General features: G+C 40.1%; 2 protein-coding genes across 2 annotated transcripts; both read left to right on the top strand.

The window, feature by feature from the left end:
* Positions 1-135: 135 nt before the first annotated feature.
* LOC131968020 (extracellular calcium-sensing receptor-like) lies at positions 136-8,938 on the top strand. The gene is made up of 8 exons (XM_059328768.1): positions 136-401; positions 538-832; positions 930-1,219; positions 1,550-1,830; positions 2,880-3,079; positions 5,377-5,598; positions 7,338-7,461; positions 7,552-8,938. The coding sequence occupies exons 1-8, from the start codon at positions 136-138 to the stop codon at positions 8,454-8,456; spliced, it is 2,583 nt and encodes an 860-aa protein (XP_059184751.1). The 3' UTR covers positions 8,457-8,938.
* Positions 8,939-9,319: 381 nt separating this feature from the next.
* Positions 9,320-19,094, top strand: LOC131968019 (extracellular calcium-sensing receptor-like). The gene is made up of 8 exons (XM_059328767.1): positions 9,320-9,585; positions 9,722-10,016; positions 10,114-10,403; positions 10,734-11,014; positions 12,064-12,263; positions 14,558-14,779; positions 17,908-18,031; positions 18,122-19,094. The coding sequence occupies exons 1-8, from the start codon at positions 9,320-9,322 to the stop codon at positions 19,024-19,026; spliced, it is 2,583 nt and encodes an 860-aa protein (XP_059184750.1). The 3' UTR covers positions 19,027-19,094.
* Positions 19,095-20,070: the final 976 nt, after the last annotated feature.

Below are 20,070 nucleotides of genomic sequence, written 5' to 3'. Positions count from 1 at the left end.
ATTATACGGCCCATAGAAATAATTCTCTTTGGTGTACAGTAGGCTGACGTACAGTGGAAGGAGGGACGGTTTGTCTGAAAAATCTATAAACCAGTGATAACACACATGCAGTATTCCCACACAGACAGTTGAGGGATGGAGATCACTGCTCTCTCTATTAGCCTGATCCTGTCTCTGGGTCTGTGTGAGCTGAACTCAGCTCTTGCCTTGAATGTTTCTAGTGCTAGGGTCAGCTCTGAGGCTGAATCTGCAAAATGTAAGCTTCAGGGTACCACTCGTCTACCTGTCTTTTCTGTGGATGGTGACTATGTTATTGGTGGTGTTTTCTCCCAACATGTCAACATGCACACAGTTAAGCATAACTACACCTACATGCCTGAGCCACTAAGGTGCAAAGGGAGGTTAGTAAGAGGGAGAGTGTGGGATTAATTTTTTATGATGTGCTGACAATTTGGTTCACAGATGCAGTGCATTCATACGTTTTTGACAGTCAATATGAATTGCGCTTATGGAGTTGACATGAGTTTCTGTGTGCAGAATTAAACCCCGTGAACTGCGCTTCTCACGCGCAATGATCTTCGCCATCGAGGAGATTAACAACAGCACGGAGCTGCTGCCGGGCATCAGACTCGGTTATCAGATCTACGACTCGTGTGCCTCGGTGCCTGTGGTTGTGCATGTGGCATTCCAGCTTTCAAACGGCCTGGACCCGGTGTTTTACACCGGCGACAACTGCTCACAGTCTGGTAAAGTGATGGCAGTTGTTGATGGGCCAGGGTCCACGTCATCCATCAGCATGTCGCGCATCCTCGGGCCTTTTAACATCCCTCAAGTGAATGTTTTTTAATTCAAAGCAAACTGCATGTTTAATATAAATTTGAGCTGATTGTTTTGTCCAGTTAAATAATTACACTATTGTTTTTCATTAGGTGAGCCACTTTGCCACTTGCGCATGCCTGTCTGATAAGCAGCAGTACCCGAGTTTTTTCAGAACAATCCCAAGTGACCAGTTCCAGGCTGACGCGCTGGCCAAGCTGGTCAAACACTTTGGCTGGACTTGGATAGGTGCTGTCCGGTCGGATTCAGATTATGGCAATAATGGCATTGCGTCTTTCCTGGCTGCAGCACGCAGAGAGGGGATCTGTGTGGAATACTCTGAAGCTTTTCATCGGACCAACCCACGTAGCAGGATCCAGAGAGTAGCTGACGTTATCCGCAGGTTTCTACATCACTGATTTTACTTTTTGCCCTGTGATGACACTGACCTTCTGCACAAAGAACCGTAAAATGTGTTAAGATTTAATATTATTAATATATTATACTAATATTTCATGTTTATATCATATTATTTTAGAGACTTATGTTGTGTCTTTTACACTGTCACATGTATTTCTGTCATATTTGTTATTGGCATTCTTCTACAGTGAGGCCAAATACTGAACTATAATTTTCGATGCTATCTCTCACATGTATTTTTTTGTTTATGATCTCAATTTGATGTTTGTGCTGATATAATTTAATGTAAAATTAAAGTATAATGTCTCTCCAGGTCGACATCTATGGTTGTTGTGGCATTTACATCGAATGCAGAGATGAAGATTTTGCTAGAAGTGCTTTCTCAGGAGCCTTTTCCGCCTCGCCAGTGGATAGGCACTGAGGCCTGGGTAACAGACCCAGACATGCTGAGCTTCAGCTTCTGTGCTGGAGCTATTGGATTTGGCATTGAGCGATCAGTCATCCCAGGTCTGAGAGACTTCTTGCTGGACCTCTCTCCCTCTAAAGTGGCTGCCTCTCCACTGCTCACTGAGTTCTGGGAGGATGTATTCAACTGCAGGCTGAAAAAAAGTGAGAGAGTTGAATCTTATGATCTTACCCTTATTTTTTAGGTTTGTTGTTTTCTCTGCCTATCTGAGTGGAGCAGCTGTTGCTTTTAGACTAAATCCGAGTATTTGCATGAATCAGAAATCTGTTGTTATTGAACTGGCTAATGAGGAGACAATAAGGTTTATCTATTTCATCTCATTTGAAATTATGATCTTTCAGTTCAGGTTTTGGCATTCTGCTGTCCTGTTTAAGGTTTTGTATAAACTTTGCTACAGGGTTTTTTATGTCAACACTAAAGCCAAGAAAACACCCACACAATATAGAGACAGTCTCCAGGCCATTAAGCTAAATAGAGAAGAAAAAATGTAATTACAGCACATATCAGTTAAAGTATAAGCTTGTCTGCATGTAATTAAATATTATACCAACAGTAATTTCAGATCTTTTGCGTATTTTAAACACATAAAGATGGGTCTAGTAAGTATGTAAATTACAATTTTTTTTATAGTTGAAACATACAGTTTTTTAACATGCACATCAAATCAAATATCAAAAGTAGTTTATATATTCCTAAGGGAAAAAATCAGTTAGTCTGTTAGCTGTCAGAAAGACACATGAGACCACAGTAAAATTAATTTTATGTTTTTTTATTGTATAAAAAGTTTGTCCATTGAAATAGATTAAATTACATTTCTAGTCTTAGCAACCCTATAATTCAGCACTCACCCACCGCAACGTGCTACCAAACATTTTGGGCTTCAGTATCTTGCTCAAGATTTTCAGCATCTACACTGCCAGTGTCAGGGATTGAAGTAATGGCCTTTCAATTAGTGAATGATGGTTAAAAAATAAGGCTTTTACAAATAGAAACAGCAACCACTGAAAAATAAATGAACTGCTGCAAAACTGTTTTTTGCTTTGAGAGTGCTTTTAATTGAAAATGCATGTTTTACATCTATATCATTGCAATATAGACGAGTTGCTGCAATAAGTTATAATTTTTAGGTTTGAAAAAAAAATCCCTTTTCTCTGTCTCTCTGTGATTTTAGGTGCAGTCACAAACGAGAGAGTGTGTGATGGAAGTGAAGACATAAAGACGCTCCAGAATCCGTACACTGACACATCTCAGCTCCGGATCACAAACATGGTATACAAGGCTGCTTATGCAATAGCACATGCAATTCATAATGCAGTGTGTCAGGAAAGAAAGTCTACAACTCACTGTCACAAATTCACCAGGATAGAGTCTGAAGAGGTCAGTGAAAAACAAATAGGTGACCACACCAATACACCGATGTCCTATTTAAACTTAAAATGTATAAATTCATGATATTGAAACAAATTATATTTTCATTATCTGCTGTGCCAATTTGCACCATCAGTGCAATGCAAATGTTTCATCTTTACCATTTTTCCAAGGTCGGAGCACTAACAGTGCGAGGACCCTGTTGAAATTGTTCTATTTATTATTATAATGTCAAATGAATCAAGTTTTTTGAGGGCTTTATCATTTTCCAAAACTCACCAAATTTGGAAAAATTTCAAGCCAGTCGAAAATGTACGTCTTTCATTGGTTTCAGAAATGGGTGTGGCAAAATGACCTAATAGCGCCCCCTAGAATTGAACCCCTGAAACAGGTTTGTCGTAGAGACACGAAATTTGGTACATATTTGTATCATGGGATTACGCACCAAAAAGTCTCAAGAATACCCAAAAACAAACAGGATTGTCAGCAATCTTGGATCGAAAATGGTGTTTTGTTGTTGACTTTTTTTGCCATTTCCACTCCGCATACTTTATCAAACTCCTCCTACAGATTTAATTCGACTTAAACTTCAGACTTAGTCAGTATCATCAGACGGCCTTTGGGATCAAAAGTTATTAAAAGCTTTACCAATTGTTACACTATGTGGGTGTGGCGTGGCGGCAAAATCTGATGTCTTGGCATAAAACACGAGATTGTTATAACTTTGCCATACTTTGTCCGATCTGGTCCAAACTTCTCCTGCTTCAGAAGAGTCCAGCCCTGAACTCTTCTATATAACAATATTTTATAAAGCCCAGCCCCTTATGGTCTAACCACGACCACTTTGCATACTTTTGCAAACGCCTCCAACAGATTTAACCTGATTGACTTCAAACTTGGTCAATACCATCATAAAGCCTTTGGGATCAAAATGTATTAAAAGCTTGACTGACCATCACGCTATGTGTCTTTTGGTTAGCCACTCCCCCTTTTCCATAACTAATGAACCGTTTGTCCGGTGGACTTGTATGAGGTGTCGGTGTACTCAGCAGAGAGTCCCTGTTTAACGGGTCATTGATTTCGTAAAAAACGCAAAAAAAACTGTGAAAGAATCACAGAGCTCAGAAACACCTCAATTTGGGGCTGTGCCAATTCGCTATACTTTAACACAGAAGTTTAAGCGTATTTTGAGACTTGGGACTTCATTGGGTCACAGTTTGATTGCTCTCACGATAGTCATGAAATCGCAGTTTATGTTTGATGCTTTTTTCAGCGCGTTTCAGAGTTTATAATGGGTGTGTATTCGGCGGAATGCTCAGAGGTAGAGTGGATGACATCACAGCTAGAGTGGAGAGAGGCTGGGACTTTTTTCTGATATTTTTCTCTGAAAAACATGTTATCAAATCAGATTAGGGCAAATTGTAGAGAATCTTGTGCTTGTCACAAACATCCTACACTGAAATCAATAAGACTTACAGATTTGGCTCAGTGAGCCTGATTGTGACAGCAATTCCAACTAAATGTTCCATGAAACTTATGTAAACAGAAAAATCCCAATTTCTAAACTGTGATTTTGCTCACATTTTCTTTCATACAAATAAGAAACCTACATCAACGGATTCAGAAGACAATTTTCTTTCTGATGATGCTAATATTTTGTTGCTAGGACTCATGTTTTGTTTTTTTTTAAATAAAGAGTAGTTTGAGGGATTGATGAGACATTGTGTGCCTCTCCCCTTTCCACTTTTATAATGATGACGTAAACACCAACGCAACCAGCAAAGTCATGACGAGACAGGCCTTCAAAATAAAAGCCCACAATGGTATCTGTATGTTAACAGGAATCTTGGACCATTTTTTTTTTTTTTTTTGTTCATAACAAGGCGACAAATACTCAAAACAATAACTCGTTTGTGCAAAGCAACGACTAGTTTAGTACAATAAAATCCTGATAGGTAACTGTCTTAAAAGGAAACCCAGGAATATGAATAATTGTTAAAAAGCGAAGATCTGTTGTTTTAACAGCAACAGGTATTCATTGTGAAGCAATAATCTGTTGTGCATGAAGCAAGGAGTATTAAAGTAATCAGTAGTCGTTGTGAAGCAACAAGTGAATTAGTAGAATAAAAGCTTGAGAGGTAACTGTGTCTAAACAGGAAATCCAGCAGTACGAGTATTCGTTGCAAAGTAAAGTAATTATATCTTTATAAGAAGTTAACAAAGTGGCTGTATTGTAAAAGCACATTCTCAACCTTTCAGCTTACATTTTTTCGTTTATTTTCTCTTACTTTATTTTATCCTCACAGGTTCTTATGCAGTTAAAGAAAGTAAATTTTTCTCGAAATGGTTATGATGTGTTATTTGATGGCAACGGGGATCCTGTGGCTACATATGAGCTGGTTAACTGGCAAAAAACTAAGAGTGGCAATGTGGAGATGGTGACAGTGGGACACTATGATGCATCACTGCCGGTTGGCCAGGAGTTCCGTATCAACAGGAACCTCACCTGGGTGGAGGGCAGCACACGAGTAAGGAGCCCAAAAGTTCGAGTTTAACATATTTAAGTATAAAATCTGAAAGTCTTACATGGTATGAATTGTTTTTGGTCCAATTCTACAATGTCATTTGGCAGACGCTTATATCCAAACCGACGTACAAATGAGAGGTAATACACCACAAGCAAAGATGAAGTCAAGAAGCATAGCAAGAGTAAGTCCCGTGGGTTAAGTTTGAGTCCATTAGGACCTAAGTGTTTTTAGGTTGCGCAAGCAGTCAGTGCGATACTTAATGTGTCATTTGTGTCGATCAAGTGTGAAGGTGTCAGTAAAGAGTTGGGTCTTCAGTCTCTTCTTAAAAATTGATAAGGACTCAGCAGATCGGATGGAGTTTGGAAGGTCCTTCCACCACCGGGGAACTACAGAGGAGAAGAGTCTGGTTTGAGATGTAGAGCCCTGCAGCGGCGGAGGAGCCAGACGTCTTTCACCACGAAGAGCACAGTGGGCGGGAGGGTATGTGGACCAGAACAAAGGAGGTCAGATATGCAAGGGATGTGCCAAGTTGCTATTTTGTATGCAAGAGACAGGGCTTTGAATTTGATGTAGGCTGCGACTGGGAGCCAGTGCAGAAAGATGAGTAGCGGAGTGACATGTGCTCTCTTGGGCTGGTTGAAGACCAGATGCGTCGCTGCGTTCTGGATCATCTGCAGAGGCTTGGTGGTGCATGCAGGGAGTCCTGCAAGTAGAGAGTTGCAGTAGCCCAAGTGTGATGTCCCGAGGGCCTGAACCAGGAGTTGTGTTGTTTGCTTGGTCAGGTAGGGTCTGAATTTCCTGATGTTGTATAAGGCGAACCCACACAGTCTTGCAATTGAGGACACATGAACCTTGAAGGTCAGTTGGTCATCAGTCATGACATCCATGTTGATGTGTCCGCAAGGTGAGCAGAGGTAAGAGTTCAGAATGTGGGTTTGTTTGCTGGGAAGGGAAGGAACAGCTGGGTATCATTACAAAAACAATGGGATGAGAATCCATGATTGCGAATGATTGCACCAAGTGAGGTGGTGTAAATTGAGAAAAGAAGGGGGCCTAGCACTGATCCTTGAGGCACCCCAGTGGAAAGATTTTGTAGTTTGGATACTTCTCCCTTCCATAATACTTTTAAAGATCTCCCTGCAAGGTAGGATGTGAACCATCAGAGGGCAGAACCTGATATACCAAGTTTTGTAAGTGTAGAGAGGAGGATTTGGTGGTTAACAGTGTCGATGGCTGCATAGAGGTCCAGCAGCCATAGGGCTGATGGTTGGCCAGCTGCTCTAGTCAATCCATGTTCCTCATGCCTATACCTGCTGTAAAAAGATTAATAACAAAGTTACAGCATTCTTGCATAATACTACCCCTTCATCTTATCCAAAAATGTTCCCTTGATTGAAGATTGTTGGCGACTTGGGCAAAATTTGATTGGGGTAATTTAAAGAATTCATGCCGATGATCAGCTTATTTTGAAAAAACATGATGAGTGTGTGAGAGATTACACTAATCTTCATTCATAAGAAAACACCTCACCTGAAAGAAAATGACCAATCAGAGCCAAGTGGACTCAAACGTAGCAGTAAATCATTTTGTCAGTTTGTTCAATCAGTTTGTTGACTTTGTTCAAGAGAAGCTTTCACTCCACTTTAAATTCTGGCTTTTTTAATCTACTTTAGCTTTTTAACCTCAGAGCTGTGTAGAACATCTGAATATATGATATTTTGTTTGTTTCTTTGTGCCAGGTACCTGTGTCAGTGTGCTCTGACAGCTGTCCTCCAGGAACTCGTAAAGTGCTGCAGAAAGGAAAACCCATCTGCTGTTATGATTGTTTACCATGTCCTGAGGGAGAGATTAGCAATGCTACAGGTATTTTTATTTTCTCCAAATATATATTGACTGTACAACATACAGTACTTTACAGTATGTCTCCTAAAAGCCCCTTTGCTTTATATTCAGATTCCTCTGATTGTTTCCCATGCCTCAAGGAGTTCTGGCCTAATGCAGAGAGGGACACGTGTCTCCCCAAGCCTGTAGAGTTTCTTTCCTTCAACGAGGTCCTAGGAATCATCCTGGCTGCATTCTCAGTTGGTGGTGCCTGTCTTGCCATGATAACAGCGGCTGTGTTCTATTGTCACAGGACATCCCCGATTGTCAGGGCCAACAATTCTGAGCTGAGCTTCCTGCTGCTCTTCTCTCTGACTCTGTGTTTCTTATGTTCATTAACTTTCATTGGAGCGCCCTCTGAGTGGTCCTGCATGCTGCGCCACACAGCATTTGGGATCACCTTTGTCCTCTGTATGTCTTGTGTTCTTGGAAAAACAATAGTAGTGTTAATGGCCTTCAGAGCTACACTCCCAGGAAGCAATGTGATGAAATGGTTTGGGCCTACACAGCAAAGAATGACTGTAGTGTCTTTCACGTTCATTCAAGTTATAATATGTACTATTTGGTTGGTTCTTAATCCTCCGTTCCCAATGAAAAACCTCACAACATACAAGGAGAGAATCATCCTGGAGTGTGCATTAGGCTCAGCTGTTGGGTTCTGGGCTGTGCTCGGGTACATCGGCCTGCTGGCTGTCTTTTGCTTTGTGTTAGCTGTCCTGGCTCGGAAACTACCTGATAATTTTAATGAAGCCAAGCTGATCACCTTCAGCATGCTGATATTCTGTGCAGTGTGGATCACCTTTATCCCTGCATACGTCAGCTCTCCAGGGAAATTCACTGTGGCTGTGGAGATATTTGCCATTCTGGCCTCCAGTTTTGGACTAATATTGTGTATATTTGCTCCAAAGTGTTTCATCATATTGTTTAAGCCAGAGAAGAACACCAAGAAGCATTTAATGAGCAAAGATCAATCCTGAGATATATGTCGTTTAGAAAAAGAAAAAGGAGAAATTTGCCTGCATTGAAATGGATTTCCCAACTGTTTTGATGGTAAATGTAGATGACGGAACCAATAAACAACTCAGTGTGTGCTACATTTACAGAAAATCTGAGTTACCATGCTACAGAATGTGTTGCTCTTATTATTGCTGTCTCTGTGAGCAGGAGAACTCAGCCTTTTCAATAAATTGGACACTGAGTATTGCTTGACTGACCTACATTTACCATCAACACTAATTGGACAACATAAATGAACAAATTTTCCCATAGCATACAGTATAATGCTTATGATGTGCAAATTCAACTCAGTCTTCACCCTTAAATATTGACATGAATTTTAATGCCATTTTGTGAATGTTCTTTGAACATGTTATGAACTTATTTAACAAATATTATTTTTTGATGAGCTAAATGAGAAAATAAACAAGGTCAAAATAGAGAAAAAAGGCTTGGTTCTGTGTTCTGTCTTGATGCTGTCATAAAATCTTCATAAAAGCTTTTTTCAAAAATATTTCCATGTTCACATTATGTAGGATGGGACTGAACCACACAAACAAGATATTAAAGGTGCATTATTCAGACTTAACTGCTGTATGAACTAAAAAGAAACAACATAGGGTATAACGGTTGCATAAAATTAGAAAGATATTTTGTGTTTACAATGATAACTTTGAGAAAAGACACATGGACACTAGGTGAAGATAATATTATACGGCCCATAGAAATAATTCTCTTTGGTGTACAGTAGGCTGACGTACAGTGGAAGGAGGGACGGTTTGTCTGAAAAATCTATAAACCAGTGATAACACACATGCAGTATTCCCACACAGACAGTTGAGGGATGGAGATCACTGCTCTCTCTATTAGCCTGATCCTGTCTCTGGGTCTGTGTGAGCTGAACTCAGCTCTTGCCTTGAATGTTTCTAGTGCTAGGGTCAGCTCTGAGGCTGAATCTGCAAAATGTAAGCTTCAGGGTACCACTCGTCTACCTGTCTTTTCTGTGGATGGTGACTATGTTATTGGTGGTGTTTTCTCCCAACATGTCAACATGCACACAGTTAAGCATAACTACACCTACATGCCTGAGCCACTAAGGTGCAAAGGGAGGTTAGTAAGAGGGAGAGTGTGGGATTAATTTTTTATGATGTGCTGACAATTTGGTTCACAGATGCAGTGCATTCATACGTTTTTGACAGTCAATATGAATTGCGCTTATGGAGTTGACATGAGTTTCTGTGTGCAGAATTAAACCCCGTGAACTGCGCTTCTCACGCGCAATGATCTTCGCCATCGAGGAGATTAACAACAGCACGGAGCTGCTGCCGGGCATCAGACTCGGTTATCAGATCTACGACTCGTGTGCCTCGGTGCCTGTGGTTGTGCATGTGGCATTCCAGCTTTCAAACGGCCTGGACCCGGTGTTTTACACCGGCGACAACTGCTCACAGTCTGGTAAAGTGATGGCAGTTGTTGATGGGCCAGGGTCCACGTCATCCATCAGCATGTCGCGCATCCTCGGGCCTTTTAACATCCCTCAAGTGAATGTTTTTTAATTCAAAGCAAACTGCATGTTTAATATAAATTTGAGCTGATTGTTTTGTCCAGTTAAATAATTACACTATTGTTTTTCATTAGGTGAGCCACTTTGCCACTTGCGCATGCCTGTCTGATAAGCAGCAGTACCCGAGTTTTTTCAGAACAATCCCAAGTGACCAGTTCCAGGCTGACGCGCTGGCCAAGCTGGTCAAACACTTTGGCTGGACTTGGATAGGTGCTGTCCGGTCGGATTCAGATTATGGCAATAATGGCATTGCGTCTTTCCTGGCTGCAGCACGCAGAGAGGGGATCTGTGTGGAATACTCTGAAGCTTTTCATCGGACCAACCCACGTAGCAGGATCCAGAGAGTAGCTGACGTTATCCGCAGGTTTCTACATCACTGATTTTACTTTTTGCCCTGTGCTGACACTGACCTTCTGCACAAAGAACCGTAAAATGTGTTAAGATTTAATATTATTAATATATTATACTAATATTTCATGTTTATATCATATTATTTTAGAGACTTATGTTGTGTCTTTTACACTGTCACATGTATTTCTGTCATATTTGTTATTGGCATTCTTCTACAGTGAGGCCAAATACTGAACTATAATTTTCGATGCTATCTCTCACATGTATTTTTTTGTTTATGATCTCAATTTGATGTTTGTGCTGATATAATTTAATGTAAAATTAAAGTATAATGTCTCTCCAGGTCGACATCTATGGTTGTTGTGGCATTTACATCGAATGCAGAGATGAAGATTTTGCTAGAAGTGCTTTCTCAGGAGCCTTTTCCGCCTCGCCAGTGGATAGGCACTGAGGCCTGGGTAACAGACCCAGACATGCTGAGCTTCAGCTTCTGTGCTGGAGCTATTGGATTTGGCATTGAGCGATCAGTCATCCCAGGTCTGAGAGACTTCTTGCTGGACCTCTCTCCCTCTAAAGTGGCTGCCTCTCCACTGCTCACTGAGTTCTGGGAGGATGTATTCAACTGCAGGCTGAAAAAAAGTGAGAGAGTTGAATCTTATGATCTTACCCTTATTTTTTAGGTTTGTTGTTTTCTCTGCCTATCTGAGTGGAGCAGCTGTTGCTTTTAGACTAAATCCGAGTATTTGCATGAATCAGAAATCTGTTGTTATTGAACTGGCTAATGAGGAGACAATAAGGTTTATCTATTTCATCTCATTTGAAATTATGATCTTTCAGTTCAGGTTTTGGCATTCTGCTGTCCTGTTTAAGGTTTTGTATAAACTTTGCTACAGGGTTTTTTATGTCAACACTAAAGCCAAGAAAACACCCACACAATATAGAGACAGTCTCCAGGCCATTAAGCTAAATAGAGAAGAAAAAATGTAATTACAGCACATATCAGTTAAAGTATAAGCTTGTCTGCATGTAATTAAATATTATACCAACAGTAATTTCAGATCTTTTGCGTATTTTAAACACATAAAGATGGGTCTAGTAAGTATGTAAATTACAATTTTTTTTATAGTTGAAACATACAGTTTTTTAACATGCACATCAAATCAAATATCAAAAGTAGTTTATATATTCCTAAGGGAAAAAATCAGTTAGTCTGTTAGCTGTCAGAAAGACACATGAGACCACAGTAAAATTAATTTTATGTTTTTTTATTGTATAAAAAGTTTGTCCATTGAAATAGATTAAATTACATTTCTAGTCTTAGCAACCCTATAATTCAGCACTCACCCACCGCAACGTGCTACCAAACATTTTGGGCTTCAGTATCTTGCTCAAGATTTTCAGCATCTACACTGCCAGTGTCAGGGATTGAAGTAATGGCCTTTCAATTAGTGAATGATGGTTAAAAAATAAGGCTTTTACAAATAGAAACAGCAACCACTGAAAAATAAATGAACTGCTGCAAAACTGTTTTTTGCTTTGAGAGTGCTTTTAATTGAAAATGCATGTTTTACATCTATATCATTGCAATATAGACGAGTTGCTGCAATAAGTTATAATTTTTAGGTTTGAAAAAAAAATCCCTTTTCTCTGTCTCTCTGTGATTTTAGGTGCAGTCACAAACGAGAGAGTGTGTGATGGAAGTGAAGACATAAAGACGCTCCAGAATCCGTACACTGACACATCTCAGCTCCGGATCACAAACATGGTATACAAGGCTGCTTATGCAATAGCACATGCAATTCATAATGCAGTGTGTCAGGAAAGAAAGTCTACAACTCACTGTCACAAATTCACCAGGATAGAGTCTGAAGAGGTCAGTGAAAAACAAATAGGTGACCACACCAATACACCGATGTCCTATTTAAACTTAAAATGTATAAATTCATGATATTGAAACAAATTATATTTTCATTATCTGCTGTGCCAATTTGCACCATCAGTGCAATGCAAATGTTTCATCTTTACCATTTTTCCAAGGTCGGAGCACTAACAGTGCGAGGACCCTGTTGAAATTGTTCTATTTATTATTATAATGTCAAATGAATCAAGTTTTTTGAGGGCTTTATCATTTTCCAAAACTCACCAAATTTGGAAAAATTTCAAGCCAGTCGAAAATGTACGTCTTTCATTGGTTTCAGAAATGGGTGTGGCAAAATGACCTAATAGCGCCCCCTAGAATTGAACCCCTGAAACAGGTTTGTCGTAGAGACACGAAATTTGGTACATATTTGTATCATGGGATTACGCACCAAAAAGTCTCAAGAATACCCAAAAACAAACAGGATTGTCAGCAATCTTGGATCGAAAATGGTGTTTTGTTGTTGACTTTTTTTGCCATTTCCACTCCGCATACTTTATCAAACTCCTCCTACAGATTTAATTCGACTTAAACTTCAGACTTAGTCAGTATCATCAGACGGCCTTTGGGATCAAAAGTTATTAAAAGCTTTACCAATTGTTACACTATGTGGGTGTGGCATGGCGGCAAAATCTGATGTCTTGGCATAAAACACGAGATTGTTATAACTTTGCCATACTTTGTCCGATCTGGTCCAAACTTCTCCTGCTTCAGAAGAGTCCAGCCCTGAACTCTTCTATATAACAATATTTTATAAAGCCCAGCCCCTTATGGTCTAACCACGACCACTTTGCATACTTTTGCAAACGCCTCCAACAGATTTAACCTGATTGACTTCAAACTTGGTCAATACCATCATAAAGCCTTTGGGATCAAAATGTATTAAAAGCTTGACTGACCATCACGCTATGTGTCTTTTGGTTAGCCACTCCCCCTTTTCCATAACTAATGAACCGTTTGTCCGGTGGACTTGTATGAGGTGTCGGTGTACTCAGCAGAGAGTCCCTGTTTAACGGGTCATTGATTTTGTAAAAAACGCAAAAAAAACTGTGAAAGAATCACAGAGCTCAGAAACACCTCAATTTGGGGCTGTGCCAATTCGCTATACTTTAACACAGAAGTTTAAGCGTATTTTGAGACTTGGGACTTCATTGGGTCACAGTTTGATTGCTCTCACGATAGTCATGAAATCGCAGTTTATGTTTGATGCTTTTTTCAGCGCGTTTCAGAGTTTATAATGGGTGTGTATTCGGCGGAATGCTCAGAGCTAGAGTGGATGACATCACAGCTAGAGTGGAGAGAGGCTGGGACTTTTTTCTGATATTTTTCTCTGAAAAACATGTTATCAAATCAGATTAGGGCAAATTGTAGAGAATCTTGTGCTTGTCACAAACATCCTACACTGAAATCAATAAGACTTACAGATTTGGCTCAGTGAGCCTGATTGTGACAGCAATTCCAACTAAATGTTCCATGAAACTTATGTAAACAGAAAAATCCCAATTTCTAAACTGTGATTTTGCTCACATTTTCTTTCATACAAATAAGAAACCTACATCAACGGATTCAGAAGACAATTTTCTTTCTGATGATGCTAATATTTTGTTGCTAGGACTCATGTTTTTTTTTTTTTAAATAAAGAGTAGTTTGAGGGATTGATGAGACATTGTGTGCCTCTCCCCTTTCCACTTTTATAATGATGACGTAAACACCAACGCAACCAGCAAAGTCATGACGAGACAGGCCTTCAAAATAAAAGGCCACAATGGTATCTGTATGTTAACAGGAATCTTGGACCATTTTTTTTTTTTTTTGTTCATAACAAGGCGACAAATACTCAAAACAATAACTCGTTTGTGCAAAGCAACGACTAGTTTAGTACAATAAAATCCTGATAGGTAACTGTCTTAAAAGGAAACCCAGGAATATGAATAATTGTTAAAAAGCGAAGATCTGTTGTTTTAACAGCAACAGGTATTCATTGTGAAGCAATAATCTGTTGTGCATGAAGCAAGGAGTATTAAAGTAATCAGTAGTCGTTGTGAAGCAACAAGTGAATTAGTAGAATAAAAGCTTGAGAGGTAACTGTGTCTAAACAGGAAATCCAGCAGTACGAGTATTCGTTGCAAAGTAAAGTAATTATATCTTTATAAGAAGTTAACAAAGTGGCTGTATTGTAAAAGCACATTCTCAACCTTTCAGCTTACATTTTTTCGTTTATTTTCTCTTACTTTATTTTATCCTCACAGGTTCTTATGCAGTTAAAGAAAGTAAATTTTTCTCGAAATGGTTATGATGTGTTATTTGATGGCAACGGGGATCCTGTGGCTACATATGAGCTGGTTAACTGGCAAAAAACTAAGAGTGGCAATGTGGAGATGGTGACAGTGGGACACTATGATGCATCACTGCCGGTTGGCCAGGAGTTCCGTATCAACAGGAACCTCACCTGGGTGGAGGGCAGCACACGAGTAAGGAGCCCAAAAGTTCGAGTTTAACATATTTAAGTATAAAATCTGAAAGTCTTACATGGTATGAATTGTTTTTGGTCCAATTCTACAATGTCATTTGGCGGACGCTTATATCCAAACCGACGTACAAATGAGAGGTAATACACCACAAGCAAAGATGAAGTCAAGAAGCATAGCAAGAGTAAGTCCCGTGGGTTAAGTTTGAGTCCATTAGGACCTAAGTGTTTTTAGGTTGCGCAAGCAGTCAGTGCGATACTTAATGTGTCATTTGTGTCGATCAAGTGTGAAGGTGTCAGTAAAGAGTTGGGTCTTCAGTCTCTTCTTAAAAATTGATAAGGACTCAGCAGATCGGATGGAGTTTGGAAGGTCCTTCCACCACCGGGGAACTACAGAGGAGAAGAGTCTGGTTTGAGATGTAGAGCCCTGCAGCGGCGGAGGAGCCAGACGTCTTTCACCACGAAGAGCACAGTGGGCGGGAGGGTATGTGGACCAGAACAAAGGAGGTCAGATATGCAAGGGATGTGCCAAGTTGCTATTTTGTATGCAAGAGACAGGGCTTTGAATTTGATGTAGGCTGCGACTGGGAGCCAGTGCAGAAAGATGAGTAGCGGAGTGACATGTGCTCTCTTGGGCTGGTTGAAGACCAGATGCGTCGCTGCGTTCTGGATCATCTGCAGAGGCTTGGTGGTGCATGCAGGGAGTCCTGCAAGTAGAGAGTTGCAGTAGCCCAAGTGTGATGTCCCGAGGGCCTGAACCAGGAGTTGTGTTGTTTGCTTGGTCAGGTAGGGTCTGAATTTCCTGATGTTGTATAAGGCGAACCCACACAGTCTTGCAATTGAGGACACATTGTAGGGGTATCTGGTTCAGATACACATTGCCTCCATTAGGGGTACCAAAATATTTAGAGGTAAAGCTAATTTAGGTCAATTTTGCTATCGGAAATTGACTAAATTAATATTTAATACTTTAAATGAATTAAAGTTACTCGAGGGGCACCACCTATTCACTTAGGAATAGGAAAAGATAGCAAATCATAGTTAATCAGTCTCATAAGGTTAACAAATTATCAATTTGGAACATTGATTATTAATTATGAATATAATTATAATCGAATTACCTTATTAATATTTAGTAACGGTTGAAGGAATTTTGAGTTCTTTCCATAGCAGAGGTTAGCAAATCATTCATTCATGTGCAACATTAAAGGGAGAAGCATATCAATCCAAAAACATATTTATTCTAAATAAAGCAAAGCAAACAGAACACACAATAACTAATCTAAAAGACTATTTACAGTGGAAATGTGGATGAGAAAGGATGTGTAACAAAATGGCTGCCGAAAGGCGGTCATTTCAATAAATCAAAATGGCGGAAGCCCTTTTGTTCTTGAAGAACAATAGACCATGCGGTCTTGAAGGTCTATGTGTTGTAGGAAGCCAAATTAAAGTATATTTCATGTGGATTAGTGTGTGAGCAAATCAAATGAGTTATAGTTAATTTACATGTACAACTTGAGATATGTAGAGCAACATTAATCATACAACTTCAAATGATCTAACTACACAAAATATCCCAACAAATATACTTAAACACACAACAGATCAACACTATTGATTAAAGCTTAACAAACTTGTTCTTGCTTACTAACTGCCCAGTACTGTACCACAGAGTCCAGAGTTGAAAGGGGAAAGCAGCACTCCTTTTGAGGAAGAATCTGGTTCCTGGTTGGGTTCTGGTGGTTGTAGCGTTGTTGCTGTTGGCTCCAGAAGCTTGGTGAGGGTCTCTGTGATTATGTCCAGTATAGATCACAGGCAGGAAACTTAGAAGCGTCGTGGTGGGCCCACTTGGTTTGGGCCTTCCCTTAGAGCTGGAGACAAAGGAGCCTGGTCTTCCTCCTGGAAGATCAGACCAGGACAGCAGACATGCTGTTCCTCAGGGAGTTGAGAAGAGAAGAGCGAGAAGGGGTGGCTGGAGGACACTTTTGTGTCTCAACCTGGAAGTTGTATTTCCTGTTGGTATCAGCCAATGAGACGCCTTTAGGTATCTCCAGATACCTGTGGGGGTGGGGATCGTTTGTCTTTGTTTGGAGGGGGACAAAGAACGACCTCCATCTTGAAGCATGGAGAGAATTTGTTGATTCTCACTGCATTCAGTCTTTAATCCAAATGAAACTTGTGGAATAGCTGTGAGCCCTACAACATGAACCTTGAAGGTCAGTTGGTCATCAGTCATGACATCCATGTTGATGTGTCCGCAAGGTGAGCAGAGGTAAGAGTTCAGAATGTGGGTTTGTTTGCTGGGAAGGGAAGGAACAGCTGGGTATCATTACAAAAACAATGGGATGAGAATCCATGATTGCGAATGATTGCACCAAGTGAGGTGGTGTAAATTGAGAAAAGAAGGGGGCCTAGCACTGATCCTTGAGGCACCCCAGTGGAAAGATTTTGTAGTTTGGATACTTCTCCCTTCCATAATACTTTTAAAGATCTCCCTGCAAGGTAGGATGTGAACCATCAGAGGGCAGAACCTGATATACCAAGTTTTGTAAGTGTAGAGAGGAGGATTTGGTGGTTAACAGTGTCGATGGCTGCATAGAGGTCCAGCAGCCATAGGGCTGATGGTTGGCCAGCTGCTCTAGTCAATCCATGTTCCTCATGCCTATACCTGCTGTAAAAAGATTAATAACAAAGTTACAGCATTCTTGCATAATACTACCCCTTCATCTTATCCAAAAATGTTCCCTTGATTGAAGATTGTTGGCGACTTGGGCAAAATTTGATTGGGGTAATTTAAAGAATTCATGCCGATGATCAGCTAATTTTGAAAAAACATGATGAGTGTGTGAGAGATTACACTAATCTTCATTCATAAGAAAACACCTCACCTGAAAGAAAATGACCAATCAGAGCCAAGTGGACTCAAACGTAGCAGTAAATCATGTTAATGGCTGCTTGTGATCTGCAGTCAAACTAGGAAGCACTTTTCCAAGATTCTGTTTGTTGACTTTGTTCAAGAGAAGCTTTCACTCCACTTTAAATTCTGGCTTTTTTAATCTACTTTAGCTTTTTAACCTCAGAGCTGTGTAGAACATCTGAATATATGATATTTTGTTTGTTTCTTTGTGCCAGGTACCTGTGTCAGTGTGCTCTGACAGCTGTCCTCCAGGAACTCGTAAAGTGCTGCAGAAAGGAAAACCCATCTGCTGTTATGATTGTTTACCATGTCCTGAGGGAGAGATTAGCAATGCTACAGGTATTTTTATTTTCTCCAAATATATATTGACTGTACAACATACAGTACTTTACAGTATGTCTCCTAAAAGCCCCTTTGCTTTATATTCAGATTCCTCTGATTGTTTCCCATGCCTCAAGGAGTTCTGGCCTAATGCAGAGAGGGACGCGTGTCTCCCCAAGCCTGTAGAGTTTCTTTCCTTCAACGAGGTCCTAGGAATCATCCTGGCTGCATTCTCAGTTGGTGGTGCCTGTCTTGCCATGATAACAGCGGCTGTGTTCTATTGTCACAGGACATCCCCGATTGTCAGGGCCAACAATTCTGAGCTGAGCTTCCTGCTGCTCTTCTCTCTGACTCTGTGTTTCTTATGTTCATTAACTTTCATTGGAGCGCCCTCTGAGTGGTCCTGCATGCTGCGCCACACAGCATTTGGGATCACCTTTGTCCTCTGTATGTCTTGTGTTCTTGGAAAAACAATAGTAGTGTTAATGGCCTTCAGAGCTACACTCCCAGGAAGCAATGTGATGAAATGGTTTGGGCCTACACAGCAAAGAATGACTGTAGTGTCTTTCACGTTCATTCAAGTTATAATATGTACTATTTGGTTGGTTCTTAATCCTCCGTTCCCAATGAAAAACCTCACAACATACAAGGAGAGAATCATCCTGGAGTGTGCATTAGGCTCAGCTGTTGGGTTCTGGGCTGTGCTCGGGTACATCGGCCTGCTGGCTGTCTTTTGCTTTGTGTTAGCTGTCCTGGCTCGGAAACTACCTGATAATTTTAATGAAGCCAAGCTGATCACCTTCAGCATGCTGATATTCTGTGCAGTGTGGATCACCTTTATCCCTGCATACGTCAGCTCTCCAGGGAAATTCACTGTGGCTGTGGAGATATTTGCCATTCTGGCCTCCAGTTTTGGACTAATATTGTGTATATTTGCTCCAAAGTGTTTCATCATATTGTTTAAGCCAGAGAAGAACACCAAGAAGCATTTAATGAGCAAAGATCAATCCTGAGATATATGTCGTTTAGAAAAAGAAAAAGGAGAAATTTGCCTGCATTGAAATGGATTTCCCAACTGTTTTGATGGTAAATGTAGATGACGGAACCAATAAACAACTCAGTGTGTGCTACATTTACAGAAAATCTGAGTTACCATGCTACAGAATGTGTTGCTCTTATTGTTGCTGTCTCTGTGAGCAGGAGAACTCAGCCTTTTCAATAAATTGGACACTGAGTATTGCTTGACTGACCTACATTTACCATCAACACTAATTGGACAACATAAATGAACAAATTTTCCCATAGCATACAGTATAATGCTTATGATGTGCAAATTCAACTCAGTCTTCACCCTTAAATATTGACATGAATTTTAATGCCATTTTGTGAATGTTCTTTGAACATGTTATGAACTTATTTAACAAATATTATTTTTTGATGAGCTAAATGAGAAAATAAACAAGGTCAAAATAGAGAAAAAAGGCTTGGTTCTGTGTTCTGTCTTGATGCTGTCATAAAATCTTCATAAAAGCTTTTTTCAAAAATATTTCCATGTTCACATTATGTAGGATGGGACTGAACCACACAAACAAGATATTAAAGGTGCATTATTCAGACTTAACTGCTGTATGAACTAAAAAGAAACAACATAGGGTATAACGGTTGCATAAAATTAGAAAGATATTTTGTGTTTACAATGATAACTTTGAGAAAAGACACATGGACACTAGGTGAAGATAATATTATACGGCCCATAGAAATAATTCTCTTTGGTGTACAGTAGGCTGACGTACAGTGGAAGGAGGGACGGTTTGTCTGAAAAATCTATAAACCAGTGATAACACACATGCAGTATTCCCACACAGACAGTTGAGGGATGGAGATCACTGCTCTCTCTATTAGCCTGATCCTGTCTCTGGGTCTGTGTGAGCTGAACTCAGCTCTTGCCTTGAATGTTTCTAGTGCTAGGGTCAGCTCTGAGGCTGAATCTGCAAAATGTAAGCTTCAGGGTACCACTCGTCTACCTGTCTTTTCTGTGGATGGTGACTATGTTATTG

This window comes from Centropristis striata, unplaced genomic scaffold (genome assembly GCF_030273125.1).
Source record: "Centropristis striata isolate RG_2023a ecotype Rhode Island unplaced genomic scaffold, C.striata_1.0 Scaffold_38, whole genome shotgun sequence".
Classification (NCBI taxonomy): domain Eukaryota; kingdom Metazoa; phylum Chordata; class Actinopteri; order Perciformes; family Serranidae; genus Centropristis; species Centropristis striata.
This window is presented reverse-complemented; position numbering and strand designations above follow the sequence as displayed.